Raw genomic sequence first — 14,189 nt, forward strand, 5'->3', positions numbered from 1 at the left:
TTCCTAGCACTCACTTGTTGAGCCCACAGTCTGGTGAAGACCACAGTCACATGAGATTCCCTGATGTGCTCTTCCCTAGCCTCTTGAAATCGTTTTCTTCCCTCTGCGCAAAAACTTACAGCTTCACTTTCTTGGAGTCTTCTTCTAAATAATCAATGTGTGCTGGGGTGGGATAGGGTGGTTGTTTGTATTATAAGTCTGAAAAATTATATTCTGAACTGTTCCCTGGGATGAAGACCAAGAAAGAAAGAAAAAAAAACATCTAGGATGGTTAAATGGCTCAAACTAGTCAAGAGTTCACCAGGCTCAGGCTCTGAGGAACTCAATGTCCTCATGACCTTATTTACCTCAGGGCATCCCAAAATTATGAAAGTCATCCAGCAACCAAGAGACCAATAACAAAACTTTCAAAGAGGGAAACTGTACATACAATTTTACTTTAGAAACAAACCAACTAGGGTCATCATCATTAATGTGAAAATTTTACTAACACTCTCACTCCCTTTCATTTATTAAATCCATTAAGAATCATGAGTTATAAAGCACTTGGCAGTGACAAAGCTGTAAAAACTAGTAAGGAGGCAGTGGGGTTACTTTCCTGTCTGCTCTTTCTTGTATGTTACACACATTAAAAAAACAAAGCAAAACCAACTCACCTGTTGATCATGTCATCCAACTTGGCCAAGTCAGTATGTGGAAATGCAGGTTCCTCATCTTCAAGCTGTGGTGGGGCTTCACCTCGACCTTGCTCATCTGGGGGAGTTGCCGGGGAATTTTCATTGGAAGAATCAGGCGATGAAGTCTTAATTAAAAATTAAATATTCCACATTTAAGTTTCTATAACATATGAAAAATAGTAATCCCAACACCAACACAGATGAGCATTGCAGATTTAAAAATTTAACTACTCCTACATATCCATTGGTTCTCCATCTGCAAATTTAACCAACAACCTTCGATCGAAACTATTTGAAAAGATTGCATCTATGCTGAGTATGTACAGAATTTTTTGCTTGTCATTATTCCCCAAAAATACAGCACAGTAACAATTTATATAGCATCTACACTCTATTAGGCATAAGTAACCTAGAAATCATTTCATGTATATACAGAAGGATGTACGTGAGTTATATTCAAATACTAAATAAACCATTTTATATCAGGGACTTGAGCATAGACGAATTCTGCTATCCAAGTGTTAAGAGGTCCTGGAACCAATCCTCCATGAATACTAAGGAACAACTATATTGAACATTTACAATGTTTCAGGCCATCTCTGTGCTACTGTGCTTTAAAATAATTTCATTTAATCCTCAACATCCTAATGAAGTATGCTACTGCCATTTAATAGATGAAAAAACTCAGACAATATGTAGCCCAAGATCGCACAGCTCAAACTCTATACTCAGGATTTGAATCAAAATCTAAATAGTTTGTGTTCTTAATCATAATGTGTACTGCCTCTCTGCTTACATTTCCCATTATATGAGCCATGACAGAAATCATTCTACAAATATGATACATCACATTTAATACATTATAAAGTGATTTGTAACTTCTACTTTTTTTTTATTTGAAGGGGGAAAATGTAATTATTCCACAATTTCCCTACACCCAAACAACAATTATTTAGAAGTCCATGATTATGGTTCTTAAATAAGTAAAACACTTTTCAACTAATGTGGCTATTTTTCACTTCTTTCATTCCTCGTTTTTGGCATGTCTTTCTCTCCCTCCCCACCCACCCCCCACTTTAGCAGTACATATTTACACAACTAAGTGAATGAACTTTTATGACCTTTACTCTTAATTTACAAAGCAGGTGGTATTTTCTCATGTATTCTTGAATTTTCTATTCACTGTAGGTTGATGGTCCTTTAAGAGAAAAGGGCCCCTCGCCCTATCATTCAAGCACCTATTAAACAGTTGTAAAATAAAGAGTTGCATAAGTAAGCACTTGCATGAAGACACATGAGTTTACCAGCATTAAACATGTTTCACTTACAAAGTTTATATATGAACTCATATGGTCAATTAGTAACTAAATAGTAACTAAATGGTGAACCTCTACTTAAAGAACACTGTGCAGGTGCACACAGACCTGGTCTCGAGGCAAAGGAAATGACAGCACAGAAGTCAAGTGTTACAAGTCCAACAAAAATGCCTGATGTGAAGTATGTAACTTTGAAAGCCTGCTTTATTATTTTTTTTAACTCCCTTCCCCCAGTGTAGTTTATACATGGTCATAGAAAATATAAAGACAAAAATAAAATTTAAAACACCTATAATTCTCCACCTATAAACGCCAATGACATTTAATTATTTCCTTGTAATCTTTATGAGTAAATAAAAACTGTCCATATATGTTCAATAAAATTGGAATTATACTTGCTTAAGTCTGTGTCCTTTTCCATTCAATAAATCTAGGTATTCAATTTTTTTTTAATCATTAAGAATCTTAAAAAAAATTAATGCCCACCAGATAATATTGCATAAATTAAACAAAATTAAGAGGACATTTAGTATTTGGTAATTGTTACTGCTAACAAAACATAAACATAGCTGTAATGAATGTTCTTATATATAAACCTTTGTGTTTAACTTTTCCTTAGGATAGTATTCTGGATATATAATTACTAGAACAGTATAAACAATTTCTTTGAAGGCCACTGACATATACTGCTGCCAAATTTCATTCCAGAAAATTTGCACCCTCCCAGCAACCACATCCAAGAGTGTTCATCTTATGGTGCCTCTGCCAAGGCTGTTTCATTTATTGAGTTTTACTATATACTAAAGCCTAAAATTCTCTAAGAGAATTTTTTTTAAAGACATGCTTAAAAAAGTTAAGTGAAAAATCTGATTTTAGAAATTCCCTTTATGCCAGCACATAAAAAGTATATCCAAAAAGTGAGCCCTAAGTTGAATAGGAATTAACACTTTGGTTGCTGCTTCTTGGTACAACCATGTCAGATCTTATAAAATAAAATCCTAACATTAAAAAGTAGAGAATAACAAAATGTAAGCGTGAAGGATAATGTAACAGTCATCTTCAAAAATGTCAAGTTTTTAGAAGAAAAGGAACACAATGTAGACATAGAATATTAGGTTGAATATCACAAATCCAAGAGCTCTAAAAATCATCAAGTACACCTTAAAATAAGAGTAGAGCTAAAGAAAAGGTTTGATTTTGTCTAAAGCCATGCAAGTTAGAAACATTGCAATAGGTTAGAATTTCATGGACAATGCTGGTATGAAATAAAAAAGAAAGAGAGAAAGATACTGGACCTCTACCTACTAGCTTCTGGTTTAAAATCAGGAATTTTTGGCATCTAACACAAACCTTTGACTACACTTTTAAAAACCTGAATACTGGCAAACAAATTTATAACACAGGAAAGACTTAACTCAGTCCAAGACCTGTGACCATACACTTTTAATATTTTATGTCTTGCAAATGGGAACTACAGAGGAAAAGGAATAAAGCTGACACATTTATTTGGGGAAGAAAAAAACCCCGACTTGTTCACTCTCTAAAATGGCAGAGGAAGAGGAAAAAGGAGAGACAGACAGAAGCTCTTTTCTATACTACTTATGATAGAGTATCTAATCTGTAATAGCTGGACAAGAACTTATCCCCAAATAATAGCATAAATACTTCAAAATAAGAATTTTGCCTAAAAACTTACCCAACAGACTCTACACAAACATGTAATAATTGGAAGCAGCATGTTTGTGATCATTTACACACATCTCAACTAACTTACCTCTAAGCACTGTTTGAGCTGCACATCACAAGTCTTAATGTTTTGTCAGTTTAATACTTCCCAATATAAAACTATATATATTAGAAAAGACAACTGAAATAAATTGTCTAAATTTCCATTTCAAGAAATGAGAAAAAGAACAGCAAACCAAATCCAAGGGAAGTGAAAGAAAGAGACGCTAAAAGAGTGAATGTGTGAGTGTGAGTGTTGGCAGGCAGGGGGTTGGGGGAGGGAGTAAAGTCAAGAGAGTTGGTTTTTTAGAAGGCTTAATGAAATTGGTAGTGGTATCAGAAATAAGGAGGCATTACCATAAGCCCTAAGACACTAAAAAGATAAAAAGGATTATCATTAACAACTTTACCTCAAATTTGAAGATCTAGATCAAATGGACATAGCACATTGGTTAGGTGGAAAAAAAGAAAAAGAAAAAAACCCAAATGGACAAATTCCTTGAAAAACACAATTTACCAAAAGACACTAAAAATTAAAAAATTCCTCCATTAAAAAAAATGAATCAGCCAGGCATGGTGGCTCATGCCTATAATCCCAGCACTTTGGGAGGCTGACGCAGGCGGATCAAGAGGTCAGGAGTTCAAGACCAGCCTGACCAACATGGTGAAACCCCGTCTCTACTAAAAATACAAAAATTAGTCACGTGTGATGGCACACGCCTGTAATACCAGCTACTGGGGAGGCTGAGGCAGAAGAATCGCTTGAACCCAGGAGGCGGAGGTTGCAGTGAGCTGAGATCACACCCCTGCACTCCAGCCTGGGCGATACAGTGAGACTCCACCTCAAAAAAAAAAAAAAAAAAAAAAAAACTGCAATAACTTTTACGCAAATCTCCCAATTAATGAAGAAATAATAAACTGTGCATAAATTCATCCAGAGAACAGAAAGGGAATATTATATCCTATGAGTTCTGAGGCCAGCATAAAAACCTTAATACCAAAATCTATGTTTAGCATTACTTCAATTGATCCTCTTAACAATCCATGAAGTAGTTACACTATTATTACCCTACTTGTAGAGATAAACAAACTAAGGCTTAGAGGTTATATAATTTACCCACAGTCATAATGCAAGTATGGTACAAAGCTGAAATTTGAACACTAGGCAACATGACTTGGGTCCATGTTCTTTTAATAATCTTATCATAAATTGACAATTTATAATTGTATGTATTTATGGGGTAGAAACTGTTGTCATGATTTATGATGGGTCATGGTTTATGATTAGCCATTCTAATCATAGGCTATACTGAATGATTTAATGCTTTCTCCCTTAGAATTGACATAGGGCTTAAATAGTTAATTTTAATGACATTATAAGCTACCAGAAAAAGATGGTGTACACTCAAGATTACCATCTATACCACTTGAGCTTTCTTGTTACTATGCAAGACCTATGTTCACTTTTCTTAAACAAAACTTAAAATAACAGTTTTGGGTTTTTTTTTTCCAGACATAGTCTCGCTCTGTTGCCCAGGCTAGAGTGCAGTGGTGTGATCTCGGCTCATTGCAACCTCCACCTCCCGGGCTCAAGCGATTCTCCTGTTTCAGCCTCCCAAGTAGTTGGGATTACAGGCGACCATGCATGGCTAATTTTGGATTTTTAGTAGAGACAGCATTTCACCATGTTGGCCAGGCTGGTCTCAAACTCCTGACCTTGTGATCCGCCCACCTTGGCCTCCCAAAGTGCTGGGATTACAGGTATGAGCCACTACGCCCGGCCTAAAATAACAGTTTTATAGTTGCTTCACAAATTTAGAACATGTTCCATCATTTAGTACCTCAACAGTCGACCTACCAGTGTAGGTTTTTTTTGTTTTTGTTTTTTTTTTAAGAGACAGAGTCTTGCTCTGTCACCCAGACTGGAGTGCAGTGGCATCATCTCAGCTCACTGCAACCTCTGCCTCCCAGGTTCAAGTGATTCTCTTGCCTCAGCCCCCCAAGTAGCTGGGATTTCAGGTGCACGCCACCACGCCCAGCTAATTTTTGTATTTTTAGTAGAGATGCGGTTTTCACCCTGTTGGCCAGGCTGGTCTCAAACTCCTGACCTCAAGTGATCCGTCTGCCTCAACCTCCCAAAGTGCTGGGATTACAGGTGTCAACCACTGAGCCCAGTCCCACTGTAGCTTTAACTAGTATCTTAAACATCCTACCTGATTCTGTTGGAGGGGGGGCTGAGACTGTCCATCAGGAGCCTGGCCCTGGTTGTCATTCCCTCCGACCGGAGAGCCACGAGTCGTGGCTGTCATACTCGACACAGGGCAGATCTTTGCAATTTTGTCTGCTTATGTAGTTGTCTTGAGAAAAGAAATTATAGTCCACTTATAGAAGATGAAGTACCAGCATTTGTCAGTCTTAAAAAGGTCCAATTCAAGAATAAACCATCTTGCAGAGACCATTGCATAACCTACAAATAGAAGGGGGAAAAAGTAATTGGTTTTAGATACAAAAAACATGAATTATGGAACTGTTTAAATTTAGCATCACCAGGGCATCTAGTCAGGAAAAAGGGGCTATATAAATGAGAAGAGAAAGTAAAAAGCTGAAGTTTCATTAACACTACATTGAAGTTAAAACTGATAATGGTACACCGGCCATTATACCAAGAAAACAAACAAATATAGCCTTAATACGTAATATTACAGTTTTCTCCTGGAACTGACTCTAAAGACAATATATCAAAGTACTTACTCAACTGTCATTTTGATTAAATAAGGAACGGCAAAAAACTATTTGTCTTCAATTTGCTGATGCATTCATTATACTGTAAGAATAATAAGAACAGGTGATATGAGGGTGGGGTCCCTGGCGAGGGCTCCGCCCTCAAGCTTGGACCTGCAGCCCAAAATGAGAACAGGCATTCCTGTTTTCATGCCCAAGTGTTGCCTTTCGGCCTTCCACACACCCCTATCATATAAACCCCAAGCCCCAGGCTCCAAGAGCAGCAGAGTGGCAGAGCATCGTAGCAGAGAAGAAGAAAAGAGAGGAAGTGTCTAAAGGTGGAGAGGAGTTCAGACTGGGGGCTGTTGGAGATCGGCTGGAGATCAGCCATGGGATAGCTGAACTCCAGGGGAAGGATCATCTTCCCACTCCATCCCCTCTCCAGCTCTCTATCCCACTGAGCGCCACCTCCATCACTCAATAAAATCCCCATTATTAACCATCCTTCAAGTCCCTGTGATGTGATTCTTCCCGGACATGGGACAAGAATTCAGGATGCCCTGCATGGGGGAACCCAAAAAGGCTATCACGCTGACTCTTCTCTAAGCTGTTTAGCACTTAAGCTGGTCAGGGCTGAAAGAGCATTGTAACACCTTAGACACTGCTGTGGGGCCAGAGCCCAAAAGCACTCACCCTGGCTCCTGTACCTGCTCACCTGTGTGCCCCCCTTCCCACAAGAGGAATAAACGAGCCACATCCCTGTCACATGTACCGTGAGGGGCTCAGGGAACTCTCCTGTTTCAAGAACATGTGGACTAAGACAAAGTATAACATGATTCCTTAAAACATTTCAAGGAAGCCTGCACAACTAACATTTGTAACTGATACTAGGACATTATCAAATGGTTTTTTAAGCAAGCTTCCAAGTGCTTTTAACATAAACTTTAACACTTTGGACAGAAACATCAGGGGTGCAGGCATACAGAGTAAAGACCACGTAAAGATGCAGCAGAAAGGTGGCCATCTGTAAGCCACAGAGAAGAAACCAAACCTACCAACACAAAACCCTGAAAACCACAAAAATCTAAATTTTCTTTAAGAGGGTTCAAACTACATAATACTCCAATACAACTGAATTTGTCAGATGATCTCAGCTCTCTACTTTGGCAAGGTTTTGGCTCCAGCCACTCCTAGAGCCATAACAGGGCTACAAGGCCACAATTGTTTAAGAACAGGAACTCTTCTTTGCAATCTGACCAGCAAAGGAGTGTAAGAGAATGCTACCAAACCCTCAAATCTATATTCATTAGATCAGTAGCCCTCTTCAGCTGCACAATAAAATCACCTGAAGTGATTTTATTTAAAACACTGATGCCCAGGTTCCTCTCCAGATGGAATAAATTACAGTATCTGGGAGTCAGGCCTAGGCATCAGTAATTTGCAAAAAATCCCCCCCCCCCCCCCCCCCCGCCATGAATGACTCTAACATGCCACCAGATAAATTTACCTGATTGGTTCTAATTCACTGGCTCTCAGAGATTGAAAGAGACTTCCCACAAACATTGCAAAGTTTCATTTCTAAGTTTTCTAATCATAACCTGGCTTAAGACATTCAACAGCAAATTTTCATCATTGCATATAAAACATACCTGGGGCTGGTTTGCTTCTGTAATATTAATACCCAAGTATTTTTCACCAGACACTTAGGTTAGCAAGCCACTGCAGGAAGTTTCCAAATGCTTTGACACTTCATTCTCATACCTAGTCTCGGCAGCACAGAAACTGAGTATTATCTCCATTTTACAGAGTCAAAAGTAAGAGACAGCGGGGACTTACCCAAGTTATGCAGAGCAGACTCTAATTCAGATCTGACTCTAAGACTTCTTCCTCTTCAAGTTCTCTATCATTGTCAAAGAAAAAAGCTGATGTATACTTCAACCCCCGCTCCGCCCCCCTCACATACACACAAATTATAGGTAGATTAATGAGGAAAATGTAAACAAGTATAGAAACTGCTAGAGGTATTTATGTTTAAAACCAGGCGCAGTGGCTCATGCCTGTAATTTCAGCAGTTTGGGAGGCCAAGGCAGGTGGATCACTTGAGGTTAGGAGTTCAAAACCAGCCTGGCCAACATGGTGAAACCTCATCTCTACTAAAAATACGAAAGAAAAATTAGCCAGGCATGGTGGCTCACCCATGCAGTCCCAGCTACTGAGGAGGCTGAGTCAGCAGAATCACTTGAACCCAGGAGGCGGAGGTAGCAGTGAGCTCAGATGGGGCCACTGAACTCCAGCCTGGGCAGCACAGTAAGACCCTGTCTCAAAAAAAAAAAAAAAAAAAAACCACTTGACTAAAACACACACAAAAACTTATTTTTAAGATATGTCCTTCTCTAGGCAAAATTCAGAGTCCTCAGGGAGAAATCAGATTTTTCTCTGAAAAATTAAAGGGCAAACAGGGTAGAAGAAAATATTTGTAACTATACATGTCCAACAAAGTACAAAATAAAGACACCTCAGTAGAAAAACAGGCAAAGGATATGAAGATAGACGTCTCAGAAAAAGAAGTGACTAATAAATACATGAAATAAGACATAATTTTACAATAGAGCTTTTCACATGTTAGGCACTGTCTGTAGCACTGTGATCCTTACAAATGTATATAGCAGGAACTATTATCATCCCTGTCTACCGATAAGGAAAGGGAGGCACAGAGAGCAAAACTAAATTACCTGTATCAGTAAGTACTAAGTGGCAAAATGGGATTCCAACCCAGGGAGTCCACAGCTCCTAAGTGCTACACTAGCCAGCCTCTCAACTTCATTAGTAATTGTGAAAATGCAAACTAGAAAACCAAAATTTGTTCCACTGATCAAACTGGCAAAGCAAAACAAAGTTTTAAGACTGATAATATCAAGTACTGGTGAGTCTAAGACATAGAAGCTCTTTAAATACATAAAGTGGGGGGAAAAAAAAACAACGAAAAGGACTGATTTAAGCAGTCCCTCTTTGGATTTTGTTATCCATTTTATACACCCTAAATTACAAAGAGTGTTACATGAAGCAGACAGTTTTAAAAATCTTGTTAGCCACTTTGGGTCTACTGACAAATTATTTTGTTGGCACTCAAAATATCAGCTAACCAATTCAACTTTATTTTTGTATACTTCAAATCTGATCCAGTTTCTTCTTCTTGTCCCTCAGCCTGGGGTCATGATCCCATTGTATACCCTCTCCAAGGGATGAAGCTCCAATCATCATCATCCCCAATCAATCTCCTCCCAGCCTGTGCTTGAATCTTCCCTACTGAAAATCACCAGTTTCTGCCTTTCCCTTTTCCCACAAGTCAAAAGACTGTCTCCATCTCTCCTTTTTTTTCTTTCTTTTTAAATAAATGTGATGGAGACAGTAGGTAAGTTGTAAATTATGGGGTTTTGTTTTGTTTTGAGACGCAGGCTGGTCACCAGATCCTGGGCTCAAGCAATTTTCCCACCTGGCCTCCCAAAGTGCTGGGATTACAGGTGTGAGCCACCATGCCCCACCCATCTCACCTTTCACTTTGTCCATTCTCTCTCATCACCTGGCTCCATCCAAAGCTATTAAAACTAAAGCTGCTTTAAGCCAGGTGGTCTTAACTGAGGTGTAGGGATGGGCTTGAAGATTCATTCTCCTAAAAATTACGTACAAAGCTTTTGAGTATGTAAGATGAAGGTCCACAGATCAATGTTCTACTAATTGACAAATCAAATAACTGCTTCTCAATATTCATCATGTTTGCCCTCTTCTCATTACACACAGTTGGCTACCACTGACCTCTACCTTCTTGAAACTCTGAGCTTCCTTGGTTTATATAATCCTGGACACCAGGTTTCCTGTCCACTTCTCTTCAAAGGGAAGGGGTAGAGTGGCAATTTGTACATTTCTGAACACTGAAACTGAGGTGAAAACCACTAGAGAGTTGGCTCTACATGTCTAGAATTCAGGCAAATCTTGGGGATCTTTAACACAAATCCAATTACTCACAAAAGGGTAGGAGGAGATGGATTCATCAGCATCACCTGGGAGTCTGTTTTTCCCCCCCAAAACAAACACAACCTCCACTCCCTAGCATCTCCTCCTGAGTGTGACGGGATAAGCGACTATATATTCCCTATATATTCCCAAGTGTGGGGCAAGTGTGGTGCCAGGGAGATCACCTTGTCCACTAAGCCAATATTGAATCTCTTTTAGAAGTCTTTCCAGGAAGCAAACCAAGGACAAACAAAATGTGGTATATACATTCAGTGGATTATTTAGTATTTTTTAAAAAGAAAGGAAATTCTGACAGGTGCTACAACATGGATGAACCTTGAGGACACCATGCTAAGTGAAATAAGTCACTCACAAAAGAATAATATTGCATAATTTCACTTATGTGGGTACCAGGATTAGTCACACTTGTAGAGACAAAAAGAATAATGGTTGCCAGGGGCTGGGGTAATGGGAAGTTATTGCTTAAGGGGTACAGCGTTTCAGTTTGGAAAGAGGAAAAGTTCTGGAAATGGATGATGGTAAGCATTCCACAATGTGAATGTACTGAACTGCACACTTAAAAATTGTTAAAGTGGGCCAAGTACAGTGGTTCACGCCTTTAATCTCAGCACTTTGGGAGGCTGAGGCAGGTGGATCACCTGAGGTCAGGAGAGACCAGCCTGACCAAAATGGTGAAACCTGTCTCTACTAAAAATACAAAAATTAGCTGGGTGTGGTGGTGTGTGCCTGTAATCCCAGCTACTCAGAAAGCTGTGGCGGGAGAATCACTTGAACCCGGGAGGCAGAGGTTGCAGTGAGCTGAGATCGTGCCACTGCACTCCAGCCTGGGCGACAGAATGAGACTCTGTCTCAAAAAGAAGGAAAAAAGAAAAAGGTTAAAATGGTAAATTTTATGTATATTTTCCCACAGTAAAATTGTATCTGTAGAGCACTCACTGTTCCCTTACCTTGCAGTTCTTTAGCATTTGGAGATCATTTAAGCTAAAATACCTCAAAATTATATTCTCATATTTTTATGCACCGTATTATTCCATCTATATGAATTCAGTAACCCTCCATCTGTAGACAAATCAGAAATATCTGGCAAAAGTCATGGTATAAATTATTCTAGGCAAAAGTACTATGTGGATAACTAAGGAGACTATCCCTTTAAACAAAAGAAGATAAACAGGGAAAGTGGCACTGTGAAATTCCTCTCTCAAACAAAACACCTTTCTCTCAGATCACAGAACTAAATCATCATCTGCTTATGACAGGACACTCAATCAGCAAAGCCTCAAGCTGCTTGCTACCCCTATCTCTTATATAGTCTCACCTTTCTAGCTCTTGGTTTCTCTGTTTCTTTTACCCGATAAGCTGTCCTCATTTCTACATTTCCGGTATTGCTGAGCAGATATGTCAGGTCTCAGCATAGCATACTCTGCTCTATCTCTCTACCACCACATAAGAATTTGATCCCTTTCCCTCAGCACATTAGGATGCAAGATAAAGAGCAAGAAATAGGCATGGAGGAATTAAAATAATTTCTGAATTCAAACATAACTCATTCAAACTCCCATTTCTGCCACTTACAATCTGCCTACCTTAAAAGACATTAACAACTTCTCCCATTCTTTTTCCAGGTATTTAAAATTGAGATGCTATTGCACACGTGCGTGCGTGCGCGCACACACACACACAAAGCCATGAGAATTACTTTAGTAAAAGGAGTCTCACAAGTACAGTAATTCTCAAAAAAAAAAAAAAAACATAAATTGTTCTTTTCCCTTTCTATAATGTACTGTGCAGAGTTCCTAAATATTTGAGGAATGAATCTGAAAATATTACTTTCAGATATAATTTGGAAAGGTTTGAGTGGGAAAAAACTTATCACAGATAACACTAAGTTATCCAAGAATAACACCACTAGTTTTCTTAATAAATCCTATTCAAGTGGTGGAAACAGCTGGGAATCACACTGCTTTACTTGATTTCAAGTGGCAGTCTCAGAACTCCAGAAGAGCCTGTTCTCTGTGTCACAGAGATGTAGGCATACCTAGCAGGGCTAGAACAAGCTTTATCAAGTCAAAGCACATCCTATACACAACTGAGCAACTTAGTAATTATTCAAATCATTCAATATTTGACACAGTAACATCACTTCCTATAAGAATGCTCAAATACAACAAATCACAATGTGAAAATTTATCACATGACATTTTTAAGCTTTATTTCATTAAAAATAAAATTATATGAACAGATGCATCTTCAATTTTTTGCAATGAGAAATACAACCAAAATGGTGATTTAATTGCCTCTAGGACACACAGCACTTTTTCATATTCAAACTTAGCATCCTAACATCTTTCATAATGGGAAAGCATCACCTTTACCTACATAAAGGTAGGACTGTATTAAATAATCTAGCACTCCATAAACAGCAAACCATTTACTTCAAACTTTGCAGAACTGAACTTCTCCAGCAGCTTTCACAGAGGGCCTTAATACCAGAGAAATCCCTCTCAGGACAAAGAATGGTCCTTTCTTACCCAGTCATTATCCCAACTCTGCTCAAATTTGCCCTACGTTCCAGTATCGTTCTCCTTTTACACAGCACACTGAAATCCTCTGATTCTATATATGATCCTAGGATACTTAAAAGATTTTCTTCTCTAAGTTTTTATTTTTAACCAAAAAAAAAAGATGTTTAAATAAAAATTCAAAGCTTAGTCATTCAAAAAATGTGTACTGAGCATCTGTAATGTGCCACATATTGTTCTAATCATAGGAGAATATATGGAAGTACACAGTGCTTCAAATATCTCTGCTTCTGTGGAACATTACAGACTGATGATAGAGACAATAAACAAGCAACAGCAACTTCATTCAAACCCCTACCAGATTATTTCCTTTACTGGACATCAAAGTGAGTTGAGTTTCTTAGAAAACAATTTGATAGATTATCCTTAAGCTCATACATGTGAAGTATCTTGACTTGTGAATTTGGCCTATTCTGGTTTTATGTACCAAAAATCAAAGGGAATTAATTTTCTTCCTTTCAAATTTCTATGTTTAACTGACACCTACAACCCTAGTTTTTCCATTCTTAAAATACTTGACTCACCAGAGACAAGAGACCTAACTGTACAACACAAGCTATACTTAGCCTTCACCAGTAGAAGGCACTAGACCTCACTACTTTTCATTTTTTTAAGGTAATGAATAATTTTTATTTTCTTCTTTTTATCCATTTCCGTTTTATAATATTTTAAATCATAAATATGCTTTAAAATGTGTTACTTTTAACAAAGTAAAAACTTTTAAAAGTTTATTAAACTTTCAATAAAGAGGTAATAAACTTATAGAAGATATTTTCAATGCACGTAATAGACAAAAAATTAATGTCCAAAATGTATAACAAACTACAAATTAAGAAAAGACAGTATCTCATTCATTGAGCACTTAGTATTTGTTATTCACTACAGAAAGCACTTTACATGTATTACATCATTTACTCCTTCTAACAACCTTCTCATGTATATACTGTTGCTTCCAGTTACAGATGAGGAAGTTGAGAGTCAGAGAAGTTAGGCTACTTGCCCATTGTTACTGAGTTGATAAAGGATGGAACTGGAATTGAAACCCTGTGGTCTGACTCCAGAGCCTGCTGCACTACACAACACTAACAACAATCTCATGAAGAGATGTTAAACTATACACTGGGGTCTGTTGGGGGGGA

At 38.1% G+C, this 14,189-nt stretch overlaps 1 protein-coding gene across 4 annotated transcripts in view; it reads right to left on the minus strand.

Moving 5' to 3' along the window:
* The window catches only part of USP9X (ubiquitin specific peptidase 9 X-linked), a 156,184-nt gene that overhangs the window by 112,781 nt on the left and 29,214 nt on the right, over window positions 1-14,189 (minus strand). For all 4 annotated transcript variants that reach the window (XM_064364411.1, XM_064364410.1, XM_064364413.1 and 1 more), the window contains exons 2-3: window positions 5,932-6,185; window positions 657-802 (exon numbers count right to left, since the gene is read on the minus strand). In XM_064364411.1, coding sequence (XP_064220481.1) covers window positions 657-802; window positions 5,932-6,027 — 242 coding nt within the window. In that variant the 5' untranslated portion in view covers window positions 6,028-6,185. The remainder of the gene's footprint in view (window positions 1-656; window positions 803-5,931; window positions 6,186-14,189) is intronic.

This window comes from Aotus nancymaae, unplaced genomic scaffold, assembly GCF_030222135.1.
Source record: "Aotus nancymaae isolate 86718 unplaced genomic scaffold, 86718_ANA_hifiasm-v0.15.2.pri h1tg000058l, whole genome shotgun sequence".
NCBI lineage: Eukaryota > Metazoa > Chordata > Mammalia > Primates > Aotidae > Aotus > Aotus nancymaae.